The following is a 26,947-nucleotide window of genomic DNA, read 5'->3' as shown; positions in this document are numbered from 1 at the left end:
GTTATATCTGCCAAAGGTGGCTACTTTGATGAGTCAAAAGTTTAGAATACATTTTGGTTTATAAATTGATTCCATGATTTCTTTTTTGACCTCAATTGTTTATTTGTTCTATGCTTTCATTTCAGAGTACAATGATACATTAAACTGCATAATTTTCAATAAAAAACTGGAAAAATTGGGGTGTTCTAAAACTTTTGACCGGTAGTGTATGTCTGCTTAAAGTTCTTGTTTTTGTCACTGACAGGCTCAGATCGTTATTATAAAGCCCTGTTTGCACCAAACACTTTCAGTATGGTACCTTTGGAACCAAAAGTAACCCTTCAGACATGGTACCTAGACCCTAGCGTTTCCACTGCAAAGTTACCCTTAAATTAGGGAGGGGTTGTTGTCACTCACTGCTCCATCCAGCTCTCACTGTATTTTCTCATTACCGGTGACACAGAGGGAAGTCTGCACCTTGTTTATTGTCCACAGACCGAGGCTGCACGCCAACATTTTCAGAACAAAATGAAGCAGGCTGCAGTGAGAGTCTCTCTCCATGGGATGTTTGAAAATAGCAGCTTTGTGCATTTAGTCCTTCTAAGGCAAGCTCAGGGGTTTAGTGTTGCTGGAGTCCACAGGAACGACGCTGCGTGACCCTTGTTTTTTCCTCCGAGTGAGGATTAGAATATATGCCGTTCACATGATTTAGTCTAAATTAATATATATAAACACTTGAAGATCCACTCATTACTAAAAGTGTATGTCATATAAAAACTAAAGTAATTAAAGTTGTCATATGGAATATTTAAGATGTGTTGATTGATTCATGTCGTGACTTCATGCATTGAGCAACATTACAAATTTACGTTCCACCTTAAAAATCGCCAGCAGTCGGCCCAGTGAATGAAGTTAATTTTTTCTCTGATTCCAGCTGCTGTGAGAGGCAGCAAAACATCTTTTATTTTTATAGCTACAGTCTACTAATAAAACTCTCCACAGTATGAACAGTGGTTACATGAGCCTCAAAACCAGCCTCGACTCAGCCCTGAGCAGAGTGACTGTCCTTTATTGACCAATCAACAGACTGCAGTGTTCACAGCTCCACCTTTTAGTACCAGATCTGTGTGCTAGGTACCCCAACAGAGGGGGAACCAAAAATGGATACAGAACGGTTCCATTGGTACCATCCACAACTTTTCACAGTGGAAACGGAAAAAAGCGCACCGAACTGAAACATACTGTACTGATCGGTGGAAACGGGGCATCAGTTTCTGACAATATTAATGAAATAATCTCCTTACAGAGATAGACCTTTTGTTAAAGAGTAGGATAATTTTTGTTTAACCAGAAACAGCCCGTAATTGCTACCTCAAACCCACCAGACTCCATTTAGATAAACAGTAATTTTATCATCATAAAATACACTTCATTCAAAGTCAATGGAAACAAAATAAATCTCAAACAGACCCTCTTGCTTCATCTTTCCAATGTTGTAACAATCACCAACACTGGTTAGGTTAAAATAAACTCTTAATTCTCCCAGTTAGATGTGAAAATATGCTGCCTCTATACAAGCCAAAATCACTGTTTATTTAAATGGAGTCTGGTAGATTTGGTGATAGTGTTTTCGGGGCTGTTTCTGGTTGAATAAGAATGATCTAACACTTTAGCTACTGGTAAATAAAGTTGTGAAACTCCAAGAACCTGTTGTTCTTGAGGTTGCAAATCCCTGCGTGATAACGTTATAACACATCGTCTGTACACAGGCTAATGGGGTTAAGTAACGCTGCTATACTGTCTCAAAACATGCATTTATTTCACTCAGACACGCTAGTCTCATAGTGTTAATGGCTGTAGGGTACTGATATTATGCTAAGTTTAATATCTATGGCAGCATTATAGTTAAGAACAGTGCTTTCTGAGCATTATAGGCTGGACTGTTTTCCCCCTTGCAGACTCTGCCTTTACCCTTAACTATGACTAGACACTGACTGTATCTGTTGCATGAGGTGATTTTTCTTTTTTAAAACAATCTAGCTGTACCATCTGTAAAATATAGCGCACAGTAGACCTGTGAACATCAACTAAAGTGTGAAAACATTCCTTGTCTCTGGATTGATTGATGTATTATTTGCTGTTTGCATGTCTCTTTGTTTCTACTTTGCTAACCTGCTTTGCTTTGTCTGGTGTCGATCTTACCCTGTCTGAGCCCCAGTGCGTCTTCTTCAGGTTACCCATTTCCCATTAAGTGCTGCTCTTTGTCTTTTAGTTGCTAGGAAACGTAATGGTAGACCTCTACAATAAAGTAATGCATGGCTGGATTTATAAATCCCCATTTAGAGACAGGCAGTCCCAGGAATCCTTTCTCGTTGTTTTTATTCTGCAATTTGGTCATGTGTGCCGTTTGGTCAACATTTCAGATGCTTTCTTGGATGATAGAAACAGAAGACAGAGTGGTGGCCACTCCAGCTAAAAGCCCTGTGTGCATAAGGACAGCATTATAAAAGCAGAGGGGAGGCAGGGTGGCTTCCCGCTTGTGATGCAGTAATCATGTTAATGTCCAGGCCTGTGACTCATTGATCCAGTTGCAAAGAAGAAAGGGGTGGAGACTCCTCTTCTAAGCGTTGCTGCAATCAGCCTCCCATGTCTTTGCCTTGAACAGCAATGAATCTGAGTCGGTATTTATTGTAAAAGAACAGCTGTTTTTATCAGCTCTGAAACATAATCTCATATAAATGATCCAGCCGGATGAGTACTGAAGTGCAGGATAATGATTGTTTGTAGAGGACATTCTTGTGTTATCTCCATACAAATGTAATCTTTGGAGAGGCACTTGGTTCAAGAATCCTGTCAACACTTACTAGAGTTTTCATCTGTAGATCCTGCTCTTTGTCCCAGTTTATTGAAACATTTTTTTAATGGGATAGTTTGGATTTTTTTGAAGTGGAGAATAATGATGTACTCATCCATAGTCAATGCATTACCTACAGTAGATGGCGGTCGGCACAACCTCAGATTGGAGAAGCAAGCAGGAGTACAGTGCCACCACGGTAGGTTAGGAATATAAGCTGTCAGCAGTACATTACATTTAAAATTTGTCACTGCATTACCTTACCGTCAGACTGCCCTTTCTGATAGGGAACAAAAGCAGATATATTGCTCTATTCAAGGCTACCTTTAGGGGTTTCCCCTGCCATTATACAGCACAAGCACAGTGCTTAAACTTTTTTTGTGCACTGTATGAATGTAAAACAAGCTGTGGAGAACATCTTGATGAGCCAATGCACGGGATGGGGATGTTCCGCCTCATATCATCTCTCTTAAATCCTCGGCAAAACCAGTAAGCCTATGTTCCCATGGCTAAACAAAAGCCAGCTTTTTAATGCCATTTGTTTTCCTCTCTCTTCAGCTGTGTGCTGATTTAATAGCTCTGCTGAAAATTGAAAGTGAAACTTATTAATAAAAACTAATATATGAAAATAAATTATTTGCTTTGAGTTAATTCTGTGAAAAGGAAAATATAGTGCTAGAAAAAGAACACTTGAAAGTCCTTGAATTTAATTTTGTAATGTCTGAATTAACCCAAGGCTTTTTTGTAACTAATTTGATTTAGAAAAGTACAACACAAAGACGTTAATTTCCTAGTAGTAGTAGTAGTAGTATTTCTTGTTACTTCTTTCAACACAAATTTATCATCATTAGTTCATTTCCATTTTCAGAGTGTACTTGTGTCATAAATATGTCACCTTATTGGTTATTGTCCAAAATCATGTATAAGTGTATAGTTTTCAGTCAAGAAACACAAAGTCAATGGGTTAGTTTTTGTTATTGGTGACTTTGGTGTTTGTTCAGATCACCAAAGTGACGCAGTGACACAAGCAAACCGATCTAGGCAGCAGTACACCAGCAACTCCCCCATCCTGCCAGGTCAAATTACTGTTTTTGTCAATGGAGTCTGGTGGCTTTTGAAGAGAGCAATATAATGGCTTCAGTTCCTCATCGGAGAGGGCTGTTAGACAGCAAGGGAAAGTGGTGAAAATATTCTAAATATAGTGTACTCTTAAACTGATATAATTTTTTTTAGGTGGCTAAAATATTTCTTGCTGCTGCTTCTCCAACCTGGGAGCGTGCAGACCCACTCCAACAAATCCAAGCTATCAGAGACAAGAGTAGCTGTGTTATAGCTGTACGGATCCTGGTTCTGTAAGAGGTGTCAGCAGCACCTTCTGGGTTAAAACCGGCAAAAACAGGAGGTCAGGTTGTGTCTATTACCCCCTCCCTCTTCCCTCTTCCTCTTGACCTTGGTTACTGACATTCCTAACAGCTGTTGTCCAACTTACTGTTTTGCCTCTTGCTATTCCCGCCTGCCTGCCTGTGTAGAATGTCTCTGGAGGTTATGACCATCCTCTGTCGCTGTGAGAATATCGAAACCTCGGAGGGTGTTCCCCTGGATGTGACAGGGGTGGCTCAGGTAATGCATTTCAAAAGACCCCACAAAAAAAAAAGAAAAAGCAGTGGCTGGTGCTCGAGGCCAAAGGAAGACCCAGGAAAATGGTTCAACTAACAAGCTAACGTGTCTATGTGTGTTTGCTTTTCTCATCTTCATTGCTTTTTTTCCTCTGCAGTGGAGGGGCGACAGTCACCTGTCACTAACTTCGGCTTCTCCAGTTAAGCTGAACTCTGAGTCACCTTTAGCAACGGGGTCAACAAATGAAAGCTGTAGAAATGGCTTTAAAAAAAACTGAGGAATGTTAAATACAAATTAAGTTATTTTTAATAAAGCTGCATTTGAAAAGAATTACAACAAAAATCAATATCACAATTCTGGATAGCATTTCATTTTGCTCCGTTGTTAGTGATCTGGAGTCCTTGGGTGAATGGTTTCACTTTGTCCTGTTTTTTTTCCTTGTGTTCTGGCCCTTCCCTTCATTTGCTTTCCCTCCGAACATGTCAATTTTTATTTTTTATTTTTTTTCCACATTCTTCAACAGGATAACGCTTGAGATTATGACCCTGCAGCCCAAGTGTGAGGATGTAGAGACAGCGGAGGGTGTAGCTATTACTGTCACTGGGGTGGCTCAGGTAAATCACCACACTTTTCTGGGAATGCCAGCTCAGACTCCACTAACCCACACATTAATCCCCACCACCCACCACACCCTCCTTTTCTCTGGCATCACCCCATTATCACAGCAGAGGTGGTATTTCATACAGAGGGCTCAAAGTAAGATGCACACCTGCATTTTTGACTAAGACACTAAGTCAGATGTACATACAGATGTTGGGTCAAAAAATTGTCTGCATGATTTACCCTCATAACTGGGCAAAATAGTTTGACGTATCTGGCTTCATTCAGACTGACAGTAGCACCTAGTCAAAAAAACACAATATTCATTTCAATGAGACCACAGAATTAGCACTCTGTGTTTGACAACCCTTCAAATTGGGCTTTCTGGTTCAGATATTAACATCACACTGGTTCCTGTGCTGTAGCAGCCCTTGTGTTCTGTTGACGGAGTGTTATTCTCAGTTTGAAGCTGGTCCTAGTGTGACAGGAGAAAGGGTCCATGTTGAGCCTGATGTGCATTTTAGTGTCAATGTCTGTTTTATTTTTTGAATTATTATTATATTGTGACTATCTGTTTGGTTGTTTCATCCTGTTCAGTGCCAAAATGTTTTTTTAAGGTTGACAACCTTGAGATGTTAAAGAGAAAATCCACTTCAAACTAGCAGGACACTCAGAGAGCGAAGACCTCTGCTGAGGTCAATAGTCCAATATTCTATGACAGTGGTTCCCAACTGGTGGGTCATGGTCCAGAAGTGGGTCGCGGGCCCATTCTGAGTGGACCGCAAGTGACTCGGAAACATGTCAAGTTTTTGACTAACAGACAGCTACTTATCAGAGACAGCAAAGTAGCTCGACAGCCTGGCCAAACACAAGTATGATGCTAAATGTATTAAAGTGTTGGACCTTGAACTAATGACTAAGGAGAAATCTGGACCCCGTGGCTGGACTAGTTGGGAACCACTGCTCTATGATATGCAAATCTGCAAATATAAAATGCTTAGACTGAAACGTCACAAACATCATGTTATCAAAAACAGTTGTTACCAAAGTTCTTATGTTCATAAGTCATTTTTACTTGAGTCAGATGTCAATTAATATCTCTGCTGGAATTTATTGTAGACAGCTGACATTTTGGTTTGAGCAAGAGTGTGATTAGTTGGATTATGTGTGTGTATCTACGTTTTCATAGCCACATCCTAGTTTGGGATAAAAGCATTGTTACACTGGTTCTCCCATGAAACCGCTGTCTGTCCCAGAGTGCTCCATAATAAGTGCTTTCTGTATGAAGTTTGAGCAGCTACATGTGTAGGCTACCCCAAATAATTAAGGGTACTTGTGAATGCGTTGATGTAGAGCCTACGCCGTACCCTACACTGCAGCCTGACATGCACCTCCTATTTGTGGGGAAAATGTGTCCAGCAAAAGACAAGTGTTTGTCTGTGAATGCTGCGAGTTATAGTGAAGCTGATTTGTGTACTTGTGTTTTAAATTGTCTCTATTGAGCCATGCTTAATGTGTTTTGAATCAACTAAACTTTACAGCACTTAACAGAAACTCCGCCGCTGACTAGTGTTTTGGAGGTGTAACTGCAGAGACACAGACACACCACCGCACAAGTATAAATGCTCACAACAGCGTAGGCCACGTGCGTAGGGTCTGCTGCACAAGTATAAATCCCTCTTCAGAATGCAGAACAAAAATCCTGAATTAGTTTGGTTTGTTGAAAATGTGAAGTTGGACTGAGAGGCAAAGTGTTGGTTAATTATTTCTAACGCTTAGAAACTTAGGCAAACTAGACAAAGTAATATTCGCATACAGTGAGGTCAGTTTATTTGATGCATGCCCGGTATGAAGGCATTCAGAATATACTATTCATGTTTCTCTATAACTTGTATATTTGGTATAATGTACTATATACATGGAAAGTCTGCCTTCCACGCCTGTTTGGGCTGGGTATGGGTCATGTCAGGTTAAGGCAAAGATTAGGTTAATAAACTTCTTTTTTTATGTTACTGTTTTGCTAGTTTATCTAAAAAGTCCAGGACAACCCAGTGCAAGCTGACGAGAACACCTATCTGGTACACAACACTGTGAGTGTCTGTGCATGACGCAGGACATAAGGCACTGCCCCCGAGTGAAATACCAAGTGTTCAGGGAGTCCCCTGTTGTCCTTTGACACAATTATAAAACTAGTTTAAATGTGTTTGAGCATCAAACTGAATCTTTACGTCCTGTCTTTTATAAGGTGGATTTTCTCTTGAAGAACGTGTGACATAATAAATGACTATTCTCTGCATTTCTGTTTGCAAGTGATATTGTGGTGATATCCATTTCCCTTTTTTTTGTCTGCATGCCAGTGTTTTTTCATGTATTTGAAAGAAGATGCCTCATTATCAGTTCTGTATTTTTGACCACTGTCATGCCAGTGTTCCTCTCTGTGTTTTCCAACATGCATGCTGACAATGAGCCCACTGTTTGAAGCCGAGCTGCCCCCACTCTCACACAGTTCACTTCACAGAGAGGCTCATCATGCCACCGTTTGATTGGTCCAACCTAAACCAAAGCCATTGTGGAGCCATGTGTGTCCCATGGCAACAGGAGCAGTGTGTCCTTGTTAAAGTGACATGTTTGGACTGAGAGGGAGGCAACCAACAGAATAGATGTGAAGGAAACCAGAGCAGAATGTTAATCTGTTTTTTAAGTGGATATAAACCACACTCTTCCATTTCAATCACATTTAGCCATGTGACTTTCAGTAGGAGTATATTTTGTCAGTCGGCAGTAAAACTACATCAATCAAAGAACTTGACAAATCTGTCACCTTTAAAACACAAGTTGAAGAAATAGTTGTCAGGAGAAGTTTGGATGTCATTCTTTTTCTGTCACATTTCCAGTACTTGTGCTTTTTAGTGTTTTTATCTCTAAGGAACTGTGGGTTTGGAGGAGGCTGGAAGGAGGGTGGTGTCACGAGGGGAATGGCGGGGGTTGGGGTAGGAGGTCAGGAGTTAAGCGCAAGAGATTACACACTTTATTGCAGCGTCGGCCGCGGCACGGCTCCCCCTGCTGTCTGTTTGAGCTGGCCTGTGTGTGGTTGTGTGGCCGGCCTGCAGCCTGCTCTGTTCTCAGACGTGTTTCCTTGGAATGACGTCCGCCTTCCCCGACTTTGTGTTTCCCTCATTCCTGGTATGAGTGCATGTTGCAAAACAAAACCATGTGCAGACCTCTCGCCTAAGGACCCAGCTCACGCTCTCTTTTCTTACAGCTCCAGCGGAGTACAACATAACCCAACAACCTTCTGTCTTACACCATTTCTTTTGATTTCCTGACTGTATAAGTGATTCCTCTTACTGTCACTGACTACCCTTGTGTTTATCTTGTAAACCTCAGGTCATTGCCATTGATTTTCATTTTGTTTAATTTTATTGTAAATTATCCCACAGATGTTTGTCTCCTCATATAATTTCCTCAGCCATGAATTATCCAGCTTATTGTTTTTTGACCTTGTAACTGGAACATTCGGTAAATTACTGAATTGTTATTGGCACTGCATTACTTATCATGTGAAAGTAAAACTTTATTAGCAGGGTGTAAATCTTTCTGCATCCTAAAATTTTAGTGTAGCATATGCATTACAAGTACATGCTTTTCTTGTCATCATAAGCCCAAAGGAACGGGTTTGAGGTCAAATTCATCTATTGATCACAGACATACAGCATCTAATAATAGCTGATTACTGACTGTGGCTTGATGTGAAGGACATGGATTAGATACTAGGATGCAACTGTCTGCACAATTGAAGACCAGGTACACATTCATTATGACTAAAGTCAAAATTTTATAATAATTTATGTCAGAATCAGAAATACTTTCTTGATCCCTGGGGGCATTGGATCCTGTTACAGTTCCTCTTATATGTAAGCATAGACACATTATAAGAAAAATAGAAAATATATATATAAAAAGTAGATACAAATATGTGCATTATGCAAACATATATAAACAAAGTGTAAATAAAAATGAAAAGTAAAGTTAAAATGAGGGGGATCTGTAAGTGTTAAATATAGATAGATGAATAGTAGACCAGGGTGTCTGCAGGTTTCTTAAAAAATCTTTATAAGTAGGCCTTAAAAGTCAGTAAATACGTCTTACATTTGAATTTGTGAGGTCCTAATTGCCACAAATACATAATCCTATTTCACTTATATGTTTCTTTTTGTCAAATTGAGTCAAGCTCTTCTGCTTGAAAGTCCTCTTTTCTGATGTTACAAATCTTTAAACTGAATACTTTCTTTTTACTTTGTAATTGCACTTACCTGCTGACAAAATGTCAATTAACGTCACTCACTGTAAAACCATATTCCTACATAAAACCTTCCTCAGCACAGAATCACATATATACTGTGTACTTACCTTTATACTTACCTGCAATGCTTGAACAAGAAAAGGGGAATTTGTTCAAAAATCTGTCCTAAATTTGGTTAAAAATGATCTTTAAAAGGTTTTAAAAAGCAGAAAATGTAAGTGTCTGATACCTGTTGACACCCTGAATAAATGAGAATTGAATAAGAATATTAGTTGAAATGTACAGTGTAAATTCAGTAATAATGTCAGTGAGCTAAATTAATATTTTACTAAATCAATAGTAAAAACTTAAACAAGTATGATAAAAGTCTAAAAGGTGTAAGAAAATGAGGAAACAAGCAGGAGAAACTGCAACAGGCTGCATGTATGGTCAGCGCACACACTACTCTTGAAATAACAACAAATAATGATTATCTGTAAATGTGTAACCCATTTTGGTGTATTGAAAATATAATTATGGAAAAGCATTATTATATAATTCTGCTCAGGGTTCATAAAAACATAAACTCAACAGGAACTTGAACATGAATTTTAGATCATTTGATATCTGGCCATTTATAATTTGCTCCATGTCAGTATTGGCCAGTGTTTTCTAAACCCTTGTCCCCTTGTTGAATTAGGCAAGGTGACTGTGTATAAGATTATAATTACACTGATCAGCCCTGAGTGTGTGCAGCCTTCAGTCCCCAGCACTAGCTGTTGGGTATGAATAAGAACTGAAGCAGTCCATCACTACACAGCAAAACCAATAGCAAGGATGCAAGACCATAAATCAGATGCACTTGCACTTAGAAATTTTTTAAAAACAATCCGGCCTTAATGCATCCATGTCACTAATGCATCGCAGACTTTGCAGTATTTTTCTTAAATTATATTTGTGTGTTGATTTCCCATTCTTCTAAATGTTATGTTTCTTTTTGTTTTCTTTACATAACTGATGGTGTAAAAGTGAACAGAACGATGTATAGAAAGTGATTGTTGGATGATTCCACAAAAGCCAGCATGTGTCGTCTTTTTATGTGCGCCACACCCTGTATTTGTATTTGTGTGCCTGTGTTTGTGGCTGTGTGTTCAGCTGACGATCTTTGTCAACGTTGGCACCAGGTGAAGGTGATGACGGAAGATGAGCTGCTGGGTTACGCCTGCGAGCAGTTCCTGGGGAAGTCAGTCGTTGAGATCAAGAGTGTGATCCTGCAGACCCTTGAGGGTCACCTGCGTGCCATCCTCGGTGAGTCATTTCTCCAAACTGTATTGTTACGGCTCGATTTGTTTGTTGTTGTTGTTGGTGTTATTGTTCTTGTTTTTCCAACAAATGTGGACAGTGCAGTCTTTGCCTATATTATAGAAAAGTAGAGAAGGAGAAAGATTAAGGTAGAAGCAGACAAGATAGCTTCACCTGTATGGTGGATGGAAGCTGCCAAATCAAAAATAGTTAAATGACTAAGCGATAAATAAAAAGATATGTTATTTTATTTTCTCCATTTATTTTTTTATTTATAATTATTTTTAAATGTATGTATTAATTTTTGCACTTATTTTAAATGTATTTATACAATTTTATTTTTTATGTATTTATTTACTTATGCATATTTTATTTATTTCCCCAACCTTAGATAATTCTTTATTATTTTCTTAAGATTTTCTTCTTCATTATTCCAATGAGGTGGTTATTATTTTCATACATTCTATGGCATGTTCAGGGCTCGACAGTGTGGGCGTTTCACTCACATTTGCGACTAAAAATAGGTGTGTGCAAACTGTAAAAAATATTAAGGGGCACATGTGCGCATAAAAAAAACATCCGAAGCAGCCTATAAAAATATGATAATCTAACCGCAGATGTTATTGATTTATGTTTTAATTTGGCAGCCTCCATCCTCCATACACTAGATTTTTCTTCCTTTGAAAGACATGATCACAGCATGAACATGATTCGCTAGCAGAAGATTGTAAATGGTTGTAATTATCATAATTCTAGTTTCTTAATCTAGATACATTTTGTTGCTATTTTACTTTTATTCTTTAACAAGTTTCAGTCTGTTTTGTTTAGTATGAGATAAAAATGTCACCATGATTTGGACTGAGTCGCAGTGTGAAGCAGTTTTACCAGATAGGTGGTTGTGGAGTGAAACGTGTCAAAGGGCAGGATTAGTTCAGTTTATTTTCCTTTCTGGTAAAATGTAGTTGACTTGAACACGTCATGCTCAGCAGGTGTGTGTTAATACAGAGCAGGTATCAGCATGTACAAGAGTACAACGATCCAGCGGGAACAAGAACAAGGAAAGGTCAGTTTGATCAGAGTGAGCACAAGGAGACAGAATAACTGAAGACATACATTATATTATATTCAAGACAAATAGCATGTGTTGCTTCTGTTTATTCAAAATAAACAAATGTGGACACAAACACGCCAGAAAACAGAGGTAGAAAAAGGTAGAAACAAAGTGAAGGCCAGGTAAAATTAGGATGATTTCTTCTTTTTTATATATGTTACTTATTCAGTCTCTCTTTCCAACTCAGTGTGAACTGTTTTGGAACAATGTTTGAGCACTGCTTGGCTGGAGATGGACAGAGTTTGTGACTGAGATGACAGAGACTTGCAGAAGTAATGAACAGTCACAGCAGAAAGGGCCAAAAAATAGCGTGTCCACCCAGGTGTCATGTTTCCATCACTACCAATCAGAGCTTGAGCTGATAAATACTAATTACAACTGCAGAGTCATTGTAACTTTTTCCATTAATGACAAAAGCCAGACGTCAGTGGGTGTTAGCGGGGTTGTTGTCCAGTGGGAAAGAGGCTTTGCAATGAACAGATACACTCCTTAAGTATCGAAAATTGGTACCAAATGACAAGGCATTTTTCAATACTCAGAGTATTTGAGTGATTTGATCAGTGCCATGAAAGTTTTGAAGTGTGGTACAGCCCCAGGGACAGCACTAAACACAGTTTCCATCCTTTCAGGTACCCTCACTGTTGAGCAGATTTACCAAGACAGAGACAAATTTGCCACCCTGGTGCGAGAGGTGGCAGCACCTGATGTCGGCCGCATGGGCATCGAGATCCTCAGCTTCACCATCAAGGTGTGGGACATCTTCATTCTGCATTCAGCCTTTTTGGTTCTGCTGTGAAATAGCATGATTAAATTACTTACCATATTGTACCTCCATATTTATTTCTCCTCCTGACAGGATGTGTATGATAAAGTGGAGTACCTGAGCTCACTGGGCAAAACTCAGACAGCTGCAGTACAGAGGGACGCAGACATCGGAGTGGCAGAGGCAGAAAGAGATGCTGGCATCAGGGTAAGAGGAAATAAAAACTATAAAGTAAAAGCATTAAAAACATCCTTCCTCCAATTCTTAATAGCTATTAGCTAATAGCTACCACAGTAGAGAAACCAACAAACTGCTGCTCATCCATCTCCATGTCATTATCTTTTCCACTCTGTCTTTTACAGGAAGCTGAGTGTAAGAAAGAAATGATGGATGTTAAGTTCTTAGCTGACACAAAAATGGCCGACTCCAAACGAGAGCTGGAAATGCAGAAAGCTGCCTTTAATCAGGAAGTGAACACAAAGGTACTAAAAACTTTTGATTGTGTATATATTCAAGAATCAAGCTTTAGAGTTAAGTATTAATGAAAAAAAACCAAACCTGCCTCTCTAGAAAGCAGAGGCTCAGCTGGCCTACGAGCTGCAGGCGGCCAAAGAGCAGCAGAAGATCCGTCTCGAGGAGATTGAGATTGAGGTGGTGCAGAGGAAGAAGCAGATCACTATCGAGGAGAAGGAGATTGACCGCACTGACAAGGAGCTTGTCGCCACCGTGAAGAGACCCGCCGAGGCTGAAGCCTACAAGATGCAGCAGCTGGCTGAGGGACGCAAGTAAGTGGGCCACAGTAAAATCATTCTCTCATCAGCTTTATTTAGGTGTTAAAGTCTCCAAACTTGATCATTATGAAGGATCATTTTACTAGTTTTCATAATTCAAGTGTCACTATCCTTATTCTAAGTTTACTGAATGTGGACAAAAGGAGCCCTACTGCCAACGTTTTAAACACATGATTCAAACGTGCTCTCTAAATTGAATAACAAGTCTTTCTAATGCTAGACAGCAAGTACACATTTTAATTAATCTCTTAGCCCCGAGCAGTTTCACTGTGTCACATTTTACTCGCTGTGGCTGGGTTTCCACTGCTGCACCTGTTTGGAAACAGCACAATCAAGGAAAGGCTTTGTGCAGTATAACACCGTTCTAACACCTCAAATGATAACAAAAAAAAGGAAGAAAAAAAACGCAAGAAATTATTTTTCAATAATCGGAAAAAATGGAATCCAAATGCCCACAAGTGTTACCAATATTGGAAAAAATGGGGGCTCCACATGCTACACAAAATACATTTTTACAACCTCTTCTTACAACCTCTCTTGTCCTCTCCTGTCTGCTCAGTGTAAACAGCCTGGAGTTAAAGTATCATCAGTATCATTCGTGTCATTTGACTGTTGGTCTCAGCCAGTGTAGAGTGTAATGTTTTTAAAGTTTCTAGCTATGATAACAGGTTTTGTAATGCTGTTAAGGTTTGTTAGCATCAATACAATCGTGGATTACTGAACTGGCCTACTGGGCACAGGCCCAGGAGCCCAAAGTGGCTGTGCAGTTCGTTTGGGCAGGTGTGAACACAGCAGTCGCACTCAGATGCGCACCAAAACATACAAACCGAGACCTTCTTGAAGAGAAACTGCAGTCACATGACACATTGTTTGGGTTAAACATGAGCATGTTACAGTCCTAGAGGATTATTAATGTGCACCTCCTCCTGTACTGCCTTAATATGCACATTCAGCACATCCAATGCATCAAAACATTGTTTTCTAGTTGGAGCCGCGCCTCGTTTTCAAACTGTATGGTTTGACTAAAATGAACAATGACAGCAATATAGTCCACGATGAGCAGCGCTAAAATCAACCTGCGTAATTGTCCCTCCATTGTGACATTAGAAAGTGTCACATTTATCTTGCAAGTGTACTCTTCTTCAACGTTTTGTTTACTTCATGGATCTTTCTCACATGGAAATTCTGATAAGTCCCTGATTCGAACCAAAGCAAGACAACTCTAGGTCTGAAAGCAGCCTAATTAAAACTAATTTTGATGCTCCTCCCCCAGGAAAAAGACAGTTCTGACGGCGCAGGCAGAGGCTGACAAGATCCGCCTTATCGGTGAAGCAGAGGCCTCCTCTATTGAAGCGGTGGGAAAGGCAGAGGCTGAGAAGATGAGGCTGAAAGCTGAAGCCTATCAGGAATATGGAGAGGCTGCCAAGACGGCTCTGGTCCTGGAGGCTCTGCCCATGGTCTGTGGTATTCATTTATACACACCACTGGTTTTAAAAGAATTCCCCAACATTTGGGAAGTTTGGTTTATTGGTCTGATTATCCAAATGTCTTCACCACTAGAGGCTTGGCACTCCAGTCATCTATGTGTTCTTTAAACAGCTGTTTTACACGTGAATGCTAACAAGTAAAGACAAACTGTAAAAATAATAACCATAGGCAGTTGGCTTTACTAAAACATGAAACCTTAGCATTCTGAAGCTGGTATATATTTTTATTCTCAGACATCAGCAAACTAGTCTTCATCATCTGATAGGTTTATTATAATCAAACATGTTGACAAGAAACAATCTGCCATTGTTAATAATCCACAGAATGCATTTCCTCATGTTTCCTTAACACGCCTGGCAGGTATACATGTGACTCATTAAAAATGAACTAACCCTCCTGCCTTACAGATGCTACAAGTACTCATTCTCTCACATTTAGGGTAATGCTATACCCCTACAACATCTCAGCATGGTGTTTGTTGGATTACACTGGTTCATACACTGCCTATCAGAGACAGATGACTTTGGTATTTTTGGAGAAGCAATATGAGGAAACAGAATGAATGAAATATGCTCATGTCAGTTCCTGTCATGTAGATGATATGAGGTATGGAGTAAGGAAGCTGCCAAAATCAAAAATAGATAAATTACTTCATAAATAAATGAAAAATTAATTCAAATAAATAAATTAGAATTAAATTAATGATTAAATGTGCCTCAAAATAGATAAATAGAAATAAATGTAAGCGTTAATTAATTGATAAAATGTGACCAAAACAATGACATATGCTTTTAAATTCACCTCTGTATTTATTTATTTACCTTTGTATTAATTCCCCTATTTATTTACTTTTCAATATATATCTCCTTTTTAATTAATTAATTAATTTGTTCATTTATTTGTTAATGAATTCCTTTTTTTTTTGTTAATTTTCAAATTTATATTTCTAAAAAGAAAAATGTACAAAAAAATTTAAATTTAGAAATTTAAATTTGAAATTAAAAATATATATTATTTTTAAAATGTATTTATTGTATATGAATTTTTTATGTAATGTTTTTGATGCATTTATTTGCTTTTGAAACTGAAATAGTAGTGTAAATAAATAGGGGAATGAATACAAAGGTAGATAAAAAAAGAATTAAAACAGAAAAAATAATTATGTTATAATTTATTAATTAAAAATACCTACATTTATTTTTAATATTATTTTCGGTTATTTTAATGACATATTTATGTATTTATCAAGTCAGTTATGTTTTTATTTAATTTTGATTTGACAGCTTCTGTTCTCCAGATGAGGAGTGTTTTGTCAGTGGAATAACAAACAGATGCTTGTTTGTGTTAACAGATTGCCAGTAAGGTGGCTGCACCGCTGTCCAAGACCAATGAGATTGTCATCCTGAGTGGAGAGGGCAGCCGCGTGACTGGAGAGGTGACCCGTCTACTAGCTGAACTCCCCGTGTCTGTCAACGCCCTCACCGGGGTGGATCTGACTAAGGTGAGAGCAGCAGTTCATCACACATACTTCACCACACCCCTTGTGTTATCTTATAGGTCAGCTGTATGATTGCTGGTAAATTAAAAACAGAATACGAAGCAGCCTCGTGATGCTGTTCTGTTCCAGAAATTAGATTTTCAGTGGAATGAAACATTATTTTAACAGCTTGAGGGCCAGAGGGCATTTAGTCGAGCACAAACACCCACTAACACTCAACAGTTCTCCATTTCACAAAGCTGCGGCCTCCATGCTTTTAGTTTATCGTCTTCAGGGACAACAAAACAGCACAAGAATGCAGTGCAGTTTGGGAGCAGCCTGGGAAGCCACATGGAGAATTTTACCACCCACATAAGAACAAAGTTTATTAGTTGTGACTAAAAACTGAAAATCTTGTTGTGTAAATAAGCGAATGTTTGCTGACAGTGGTCACCATAACAACTTCACGAGGTGATGATGTCAGTGTCGAATGATCAGCTTTGTCAGCTGCCCGTGAGTGGCTAAGAAATTAAATTAACACAGATTTAAAAGAGGGTTTTGTTTTTTTTCACACCGGTCATTTTCATTACTCCTACAAATTTCATCCAGTTTGTAGTAAATTTTGTACATAACATTGTTTTATTTGTTGCACCAGTGAGGCTATGATTGATGCAGTTTCAACTTAATTTAGTTGTCACACAGACATACTGACTCAATAACGTTTAATGGCATTCTGTCTACAGCTTGTGTTACAGAAACACTATACTTGTAAATGGTCTTAACTCAGAATAACTGGCCATAATTAGATATCATCAGCCCCATGTCAGCCACAACATTGGTCGTCGGGGGGTGCTGAAGTTACTCTTAAAAAATCTCTTGCCATGTTTTACTAGTACACAAAACAAAAAATATAAAATGCAACACTTTTGTTTTTGCTCCCATTTTTTACAAGTTGAAATAAAAGACTTTTTCTAAATTCTTCTGTCACATTTTGGTCACACATTTCTTAGTATCTGTGTTAGTGAGAACTTCTTTGCCAAGATAATCTGTCCACCTGACAGGTGTCAAATCAAGATGCTTATTAAACAGCATCATTACTACACAGGTGTGCCTTGGGCAGGTCACCATAAAAAAGCTGCTCTAAAATGTGAAGTTTCATCTTGAAAAATACATTTATTAGGCACTCTGCATTATGGATTTGACACGACTAGGGTTACTTATATGCATTTTTTTATTCACATGGGATTTATCCATGAAGAGAGCACTTCTCTGAAGTGTCAGACGCCATCGAAAGTGAAGATTTGCTCACTTAAGTTGGTTACGAAGATGAACTGCAGTCAGGTCAAGACACAGCAGAGGATGATGAGCACACAGATTAACTTATCTTTTAGTATTTTACTTTTTATTTTATTTTATTTGTTTCACATATATAATTACAAAACAAAAGGGAATAAAATGATAAAAAAAAAGTGCGTGTGAGGGTGTTGTAGAAACCTCTACAGGTTTATATGAAAACCATACCCAGAAGACATTAAGTGGTAAAATACAACAGTCAAATATGTCAATACATTTTAAACACTAGAATTAAGAAAGTTTTTCAGTATGTAACTGTACAGTTAAAATTCAAATGTAAAGCATTACTACACCAAGCATGAACAACAGATCCCAAAAGTGATCAGTGTTGTAAATCAAATGATTTTGAGAGCAGAGCATTTCTAAGTCTTTTTTCATACAAAGACAATGACATAGAAGAATCCAATAAATTCACATTTTCAGTCCATAAAACATCTCTGGGATATTTGATAAACTAAGTATCTTTTAACTGTCCTGAGACGTTTTTTGACAGTTGGTGCAGAAATTCTTCAATGAGTAAATCAGTTGTTGCATCAGCTGTCTGGATGGCTTGTCGAAATACTTGCGACATCTGTGTCAAAACTGCACATTAAGAGCGGCCTTTTATTGGGACCAGCGCAAGACACACCTGTGTAGTTGTGTTGCTGTTAACGTCTGGTGGGTGGATTATCTTGGAAAAGGAGAAGTGCTCACTAATGCCTGTCATACACTAGAACACTTTGAAAGACTTTTTAAAAGACTTAAGTCTGACACCTTCTGTCATCTAAAGACAAAATGAGTTTTAAATCACGGTCTACAAGATTTTGCAAAGACTGGGGATCTTGTTGCATCACTATTTTCACGTCTTCAACTAGAATCCTTTTAAGATTATTTCCCATTCTGCTCCTGGTGGAAAATATTACACCAAACTCCCTTTAAGGAGTATGACATATTAACAATTTCTTACATGACTGCAAAAATACTTAACTAGAAATACAAGATAAAAGGTGTCATATGTCGACAGTATTATTGTCAATTTGGCATCAATATTAACCGTAATAGAGATAAACTGTATTTGTGTACTTTATATTTTGGATTCTGTTGCCTCAACTCGCTGCCACCCTCTGTTGGTTAGCTGTGGTATTTTAGAGGGAGGAGACTGAGGGAATGAGAAGCGAACTGTTTTAATAATTAAGATTCTTTACCAAAATAAATGCTGGTTGGTGGGTCAGATTCACACTGGATTAAACACCGACCCTTCTTCACTCCACAACTCCACCAGTCTCTCCTCCTTTGCACAATCCAAGAAAACCAAGACTTGTTCACGTTCTTGCACCTCCCCAGAGTCCCCTCGATGTTTACTGTCTACACAGTTTGCAGCTTCCTGTTTGGTGCTGGAGAGGGCAAAGCTATTGATTGTTGACAGTGTTCATGTCTAGAACTTCAGTATTTGCACGAACCAAAACTAAAAACTTACCAAAATAATAAACTAGTTTGATTTCACGGGAACATCAAGATGAGAAAAAGACTGAGTTAAGGCAGCTCGGACTGAGTTTTATGACCATCTCACAGCAAACAATCGAGATTACGAGAGCATCATTGTTGCCTCCTGTAGCGAGACCTAGCTGCACAGCGCTGTGTCAGCACTTGAGAAAGCTCTGGAATCACCATATTACCACATGCTTGTGTTTGTTTCTCTAAACCAATCACAATCCTCAAAGCCCAGGGTACTACAGTTGAGGAAATAACCATGGAGGAAGTGAAACCTATGATCAGATTCAGAACAAGCAGCAACCTCTGGGGCTGACATACAAAGCTGATGCGAAGTGCCCAAAACTGCAGTTCTTTGAATGTCCAATTGAGGCTGGCTCCAGAAGCCAGTCAATCCCCACAGACTCCCATGTTTAAGTGACGTTGCCCTTGCAAAATAGTGTCAGGGGGGAACACACACAGCGACAGGGCTAACTGTTAGCATCACACGGCTAACATTACTTAATGGTCACTAACAGGTTTAACAAAAGAGTCTAGCTGCCTTGTTGTCAGTGTGAGTTTGTTTGAAACGTATAATGTTTCAGTGCAGTTAGTCCTGCTGCTGTGTTAGCTCGTGCTAACCGTGCAGATTCTCCAGGAGGAGATCAGCTCCTTTGACAGCAGCAATAGAAGGTTTGCTGATCTGGCTTGGAATTGGGACGGTCCGAGATCACACCCCCGGCGCAAAAAGGAACACATTTAGGCATTGTTTGGCTGGAGACATTTCAAAATTCGTTGCAAATCAACTCCAGCTGGCTGTGTCAGAAAACAGATCAACATCAGGCATTTAAGTACGGCAAGATGAAGTTGGGGGTTTTCCAAAGTGCGTTAGCAAGTTGTTCTATCCACTGTAGATCTATACATCAATTCACTGAAAGAACAACTCAGACATGACTTATTGCATGATCCAAATGTTTGGCAAAACTTGCCACTTTCAGTGTGTAAATTGTGGGGTTGGAGGTTGTTGTTTCCCGTAGCAAAAGGGGATTTTGAAAATGGTAACAGTGGAAGGAAGGGAGACAGTTGGCCAACAGTAGGCTTATAGCCACATTTAACATCAGGTGAGTCAGACTAAGGGAGATACATAAATGAGAGCGAGATAAGTCTTTTGTGTTGTGCATAGAAAAAGTCTCAAATCTTTAATTTCAACTTGTGGGAAAATGGGAGCAAAAAGAAAAGTGTTGCATTTCTTACTTTTGTTTATTAAATATGTAAATGTAGAGATTAATGTGTACATAGAGGAATTGTGTCTGAATGTTTGACAGCACTGTGAGTTAGGCCCTTTATTTTTGTGACTCTCCATTAAAACCAGCTAATGGTCTTGTCCCCTGTCCCCACAGATCCCTGCGCTCCAGAAGATGATGGGCCCACAGTGCCAAACAGCCATCTGATGAATCAGGCCAGAGCCTCGTTACCTTCCACATGTATCTGCCTCAAGCATGAAAAGAGTTTTTTCAGCCTCTGACCCCTTATGCAACTGCCTTTGACCAGAAACACTTGACACCAACCAAGAAGTTTTTATATTTTTAAGAGGTTTTTAATTTTCTAAAGGAAAAAAAAAGCTGGGGCCTTACTTCTAAAGGACCAGATTATATGTTTTGTTTTTAGTTGTAGATACATTGATCCTTATCACACAGCACTAGTTAGCCAGGATTATATGCTGCCATCCTCTCCAGTCGGCCCACTTTGAATGTGGTGGTGTTAGATATAATTTTTGGAGGGAGAAGCCTCCAGTCTTCAGTGTTGGAAAGAGTCCAAAACACAACGGCCAAATCTTGATATTGTTCTCCAGAGCTGTTTAAGTTTCTGCCTGGAGTTTGGAGTGCACCACCTCCCTGTCAGGTGTATTCACCGTTGGGAGCAGCTCCCGCCTCTTCATCCTCCAACTGTCATCCAACGCTCAGTTAGTGACATACCTCGCAGTAGACTGAGCCCAGTGTGATGGGCAGCTTTTATTTTTCCTTTGCCTTTATGCTTTCATAGATTAGTTAACTCTAACTCAGAGAGATCTCGATGGATTACCAAACCGCTGTTACACATACCAGATCTTCATCCACTGTGATTGTAAAATTTATTATGGTATCAGTACTATCTGAATCACTTGTATGATAATTCTTACCTCTGTCATATTGCCTGTCTTCTCGTTCTGATGTGCAGTGCCTGTTCACCACTCAAGTGCCCAAACCTTAGGACAGTAAGTGGTTTGGCTTTAGTTGGATTTATGTCACAATCACTATATATATATAAATATATCACTGTATGTCACACAGTATATCGCTGTGTTATAGCTGGATTAAGTTTTAATATCGCTCTTGTAACATCTGCTTGTACTAACAACAGTGTTTACTCTTCACTTTTGTCGCATGTTTGGACTCATAGGCCGCGATAAACACAAAGCCATACTTAGAGAAGTTTAGCCTTAAAGAAGAAACCCTGGACGCCTGCCGGGCTTACCGGACATTTCTTTATAACTCGAGTGGTAATCGTTCAGGGTCTGAGCTTTAATCCATTTTGTTACTCCTCTCTGTCTCTTTACTCCTCCTGAGATGAACTGTCAGTCCTCCTCCTACTCAGATGCTGTCACATGTTGCTCCGATGTTGTTTTGAAATATTTTGTAGACTACAGTCATGGATGGATTACTAAATGGGCCACCCGGGCAAAGGCCTAAGGGCCCAAAGGGTCAGGGGGCCCTGGGGCCAGACACTCTGTTTGAAGTGACACCTTAAGAGCCGTCCACATCAAGAACGATAATAATATGAGCATCAACACTGATGAACAATAAAGTTATGTAAACACTGGTGCCAAACGCTGCGCGCCCCAGCTGTGACGCCCTGTAAATTCAGATGGATTTGATTTTGACCGGCTGTCCATGTTCGCTCTGACAGTGATCCAGACTGTCACTTTCGTTAAAGTTGTGGTGTGGCCTACACCATCCACTTGAGTTAGAACCATTTTTAGTTATCATTCTCAGTGTGGACGGCCCTTTATTGGAAAGAAAAATCAGACAACCTCAATGACATACCAACTGATCGCAAAGAGACAGAAAACAACAAAAAAGGAACAACACATCCATAAAGAGACGTAAAACAACCACATAGAGACGTAAAACAACCACATAGAGACGTAAAACAACCACATAGAGATGTAAAACAACCACAGAGACGTAAAACAACCACATAGAGACGTAAAACAACCACATAGAGATGTAAAACGACTATAAAGGAACACAAAACAACCACAGACGTAAAACAACCACAAAGAGACATAAAATGACTATAAAGGAACACAACACAACCACAAAGAGACGTAAAACCACCACATAGACATAAACAGGGTTCCCACGAAATTCCTTGAAAAGTTATGAAATGATAAAGGCCTGGAAATTGTTTGGAAATAACAATGTTTTGGAAAGGTGTTGAATACACATTATGTTGGCTGTTTAACATATGTTCATAAACATGTCTAACATTACATGTACATGTTCCTTGTATTATTGATTTAAAATCTAGTGCTGTGCTGCGTGACTGTTGAAACGTCACTAGTATCATGTGATACATGCTCCCTTTTGGGGGAAAGAAGCACAAAAAGTACCCGTATGTGCCAGTCAGCTCTATTGGCATCATCAATAATAAAGTTGGCAAGTGCTAGCAGTTAACTTGTCTGCAAATGCCAGGGAAGGGCGTGTTTGATAGTGTATGGCTGTATCAGGACACATTTTACTTCAAGTCATGGATATGGGGTTAAATATTGTGTTGAAAGTGTGGGAACCCTGCATACAAACAACCACAAAGACACACTTCACGACTAGAAACTATGTTTTTGTCTCTTTCAGTGTGGGGGTCTTGCTCCTTTGTAGAAGGAGTGTGTTCGTGTGTTGTTGTGTTTTCCATGTCTGCACCCGGGGACCCATTGTCTCGTAATCTGTCCATCACTATATACATATTTTATAACTTTAAACAGTAACATCCCCCTCACATCTTCAGTTTGAAAGTTGTCACCAAATCTGTGATGACAAAGCAGGAATATAATGTTACATTCAGTCGGTCCGTGCCTCAGTAAGTTGCAGGATAATTGAGGTGTGACAAGGGGGTTTGTCTTCAGTTAGATGTTAATCGAGTGGTTGGACCAATGACTCTTTTTTCAGCTCTCATTTCTTCTCTTCAGTCGAATTACCACACGTAGTCTGTTACAATCATTTAACTGTTGAAAGCCAGATGACAAAGCGATGGCTCAGTGTTACATGATCAATTGTGACGTGAGGACAGTGTGCAACAAGTTTCAACCTCTAGATGGCAGGATTTAAACCCGAATGAGCCTTTTGTTGCTGCTGTTATAAATTTTTATTACTTTTATTTTCATACCTGTGTTGTTTAACTAGTTCGTCCAGGCTGCCCTGTTTTAATTTCCTGTTTTAATCACATTGTGAATTATCTTTAACCACTTTACAGAATCTGTGACCTTTAAATATATTGTTTCTATTTTGCCACTGACCGTTATCAAACAAAAGTTTTCATAGTCGCACCGTTTTCTTAATTTTCTGTGAATAAACATGTGGCTTGTTTGGTCTGAGCAAATTTCATCTTGTTTCTGTCTTTGATGTGAGTATGACCGTTTCCTTTCAGATGTGTGTCTGCTTATTTGACCAGTTGTAACTGTTGGTGAAAACGCTGCCTGTCTTGCCACAAATACAGTAACGTTGTTAACCTGTTTGATGTGTAATGTTCTTTACCATCATTTGGAAAGGCCAGTATTTTTTAACAAGTTAATTAGAAATCAGTCATCAGTCATTAAAATCTTATCTCCATTTTCAAACTGTACTTCAGGGACATGGAGGAGATTGAGATAAGTGTCATTTTAATTCGGCTGGACGATACATGATTGGCATTTTTTGTCAAACACAGCGGCTGATCTGGAAATACAAAACTTTACCCCCAGTGTCGTTTCTGAAAGTATTCACGGTGAGAACACCGCTTCAGAATCGTCTTGACAGTATAAAAATGTAGCATTATGTTCTTTACATATCTGAGATGAATCAACTGCGAGTGGTTGTTTTGTATGGAGGACCGAGACTGCCAAAATCAAACATTTAAAAAAAAAAAAAAAAAGACTTGATAAATAAATTGATATGACATTAAATGTACCAAAAAAATTAAAAACAAATGTGACATAGCTGATTTCAAAATTCTTCTTTATATATATTTCCTTTTAAAAAATTGATTCCCCATTTATATATATGACTAATTTTTAAATGTATTTATTTTTGCATTTATTTTCGATTTATTTTTGATTTTTTAAGATGAATTTATTTATTTAGGCTTGGCATTATAGAAGCAATGTATATTTAGTGGATCTATGCACTCTAATGTTGATAAACCAAAGTTGACCTCATAACAAGAAATAATGGGGGGAAAAGAAAATAATACAAAAATAAATAAATTCAGAAAAAAAAAATGCATAAATATTTATAGAATTAAATATATTTATAAATAAATACATGTAAAATTAAATTTAAAAAATAAATGCAAATATAAATTAATACATTTAAAAATTAATGCAAATAAATAATTAAATTGGGAAATTAAGCAGGCAAGTAAATAAATAGGGGAACCAATACAAAGGTCACATTTTATTATTTTTGTTTTTAATACTATTTTTCGTACATTTAACGGCATAATTTATTTATCGAGTCATTTATTTATTTATTTTATTTTGGCAGAATTCATCCTCCTTAGTTTCCAAGCTGGGCAAAGGTTAAAGCATCTGAATAAAATGGTTAACTTAGTGTTATACTTTGTATTGCTCCTTTTAATTAGAAAAATAGATTTTATTTGTACTCAGTGCCTTTGTTGTTAAACAATGAAGAGGTCATTCACACTTAATGTGCAGTCCGTTGACTTGTGATCATAGCATTGGGAGTACTGATGTGATATTCTATCATGAATTTACTGTAAGACAAAGATCGACTTGTAGAATATATGAATGTTATAAATATATAGTGTTCAGCTGTAAGTTTTCCTCTTTCTATTTTTTCAGTTTTATGTACTTCTAGAACTTTAATGCAAATGTGTAAGGGAACGATATAGATTTAAATATCTAGTTAAATATTATGGTGTTGAGTAGCATTTAACAGCTTTTCCTTTGGGTTCTGGACCTCTTAAAGTATTTTCATTTTTTATTTTGGCCATTATATTGTGTGCCAGAAAAAAAAAAAAACTTTTTTTTTTTTAACTTGCATTGTCTAATCAGATCTTTGTGTTGTTCTAAGTGGCATTTATTAAAGACCAAACACTAGAGACCTACGCCTTAACTCTTCATCTGAAGCACGTCCATCTGTCGTCTGTCATGGAAATGATGTGTAACCTCTATTTAAATGATATTGTGGATTTATCTGGTGGCTTCTCATGTTAACACTGGCCTTTGGGGAAAACTGACCCAGCATGGCATTTCAAGCAGCATGTGTTCTTGTTATTCTGTGTTGTGTGACGCCCTATAATAATAAATGTTATAACACTTCCTGTCCGCCTCCTCTGTCTGTGTGTCTGTTAGAAAATATTGAAAGCTTTGGGTTCAGCACGAGCAGATGTGACCAGTGGTGGAGGAAGTATTCAGGTCGTTTACTGCAGCATGAGTAAATACTCCACTACAACTAAAAGTCTTACACTCAAAACCTTAAGGTGAATTAAGGGTGATTTGGACATAAGGTCAAATGGGACAGTATAACTACACAGGGTTTATTTTCTCACCTGATGAGAGAGAAAAAAAACTTCAGTCAGGAGCGCCTTAGTCGAGGAAAACTTTATTTCCATTTGCAGTATTATTTTTGGCAGTATGGCTCTGTCCTGGGGCCTCTGCCTTTCTTAGGCCTCTTCCATGTGCCTACGTGGAAAGCCTGAGGCGGAGAGAGCACACCTGTCTACCCTTCCAAGTGCAAACGAGGAGAGAGCACACCTCTCTGCCCCTCCATGTGCCCATGTGGAGAGCCTAAGACAGAGAGACCCCACCTCTCTGCCCTTCCATGTGCCTAAATGGAAAGCGTGAGGCAGGGATATCATACCTCTCTGCCCTTCCATGTGCCTACATGGAAAGTCTAAGGCAGGGAGAGCAGCAGCAAAGACCCCCCCGGAACAGAACAGAGCAGCATCAATGACAAACAGAAATGACATTGATAAGTCAGACACAACATGAAAAGGAGGAGCTGGGGTGGAGGCGAGTTGCAAAGCAGCTTGCAGAGGAAGCAGCAACAGAAGGCAGGCCAGAGCAGTTTAAATAGGGCGCCCTGAATGAGATTCGCCAATTGGTTGCATAGAAAAGAATCATGTGATCTATCAGCTGACTCCCTTCCATCAATCAGCTGCTCATCAGTTGATTGGCTGTTTGAGATCAGCTGATGTAGCTGGGATGTGAGCTGAGCTTGACATCATGTCCTGCCTGAACTAATGCTATGCTCATTTTTTGTTGAGCCATAGCTGTGGAAAAAACATATTAAAACTGCATGCCCTCATAGGTGTGACATCACGTAGGCGGGTGGGGCAGGTTTTAAACAGGAAGTTGACCTTGATATGAGTGAGGCGTGGAAAACAACATGAGCTTTAGCTCGTTTTAATTATAAGGTCATAAATTGTCATAGCTAATGTATTGTACAAACCTTTGGTGGAAACACAATTATGATGTACTTCTGCTCTAATATCAGTAAATAGTTTGTATTTTGTGTCTATTTTTGGAATTAAACTGATAGATAATGTGCATGTACAGTCAGGTCCATAAATATTTGGACAATGATACAGTTGTCGTCATTTTGGCTCTGTACACCACCACAATGG

General features: G+C 38.7%; 2 protein-coding genes across 4 annotated transcripts in view; one reads left to right on the top strand and one right to left on the bottom strand.

Moving 5' to 3' along the window:
- The window catches only part of LOC126388172 (flotillin-2a-like), a 37,559-nt gene extending 11,917 nt beyond the window's left edge, over nt 1-25,642 (top strand). The window contains exons 3-11 of one of the 2 annotated variants that reach the window (XM_050041089.1): nt 4,363-4,453; nt 10,517-10,640; nt 12,375-12,493; nt 12,602-12,715; nt 12,871-12,990; nt 13,079-13,293; nt 14,573-14,756; nt 16,139-16,288; nt 20,467-25,642. In XM_050041089.1, the coding sequence (XP_049897046.1) occupies nt 4,363-4,453; nt 10,517-10,640; nt 12,375-12,493; nt 12,602-12,715; nt 12,871-12,990; nt 13,079-13,293; nt 14,573-14,756; nt 16,139-16,288; nt 20,467-20,517 (1,168 nt within the window). In that variant the 3' untranslated portion in view covers nt 20,518-25,642. Of the gene's footprint in view, nt 1-4,362; nt 4,454-4,973; nt 5,065-10,516; nt 10,641-12,374; nt 12,494-12,601; nt 12,716-12,870; nt 12,991-13,078; nt 13,294-14,572; nt 14,757-16,138; nt 16,289-20,466 lie in introns of both variants that reach the window. The other variant, XM_050041088.1, reaches the window with a different exon arrangement.
- si:ch211-283g2.1 (sodium- and chloride-dependent GABA transporter ine) overlaps nt 1-26,947 on the bottom strand; it is a 66,947-nt gene that overhangs the window by 36,141 nt on the left and 3,859 nt on the right. The window lies entirely within an intron of this gene.

The sequence above is a fragment of the Epinephelus moara genome, chromosome 3 (genome assembly GCF_006386435.1).
Source record: "Epinephelus moara isolate mb chromosome 3, YSFRI_EMoa_1.0, whole genome shotgun sequence".
NCBI lineage: Eukaryota > Metazoa > Chordata > Actinopteri > Perciformes > Serranidae > Epinephelus > Epinephelus moara.
Note: the sequence above shows the minus strand (reverse complement) of the source record. Positions and strands in the feature narration are given on the sequence as shown.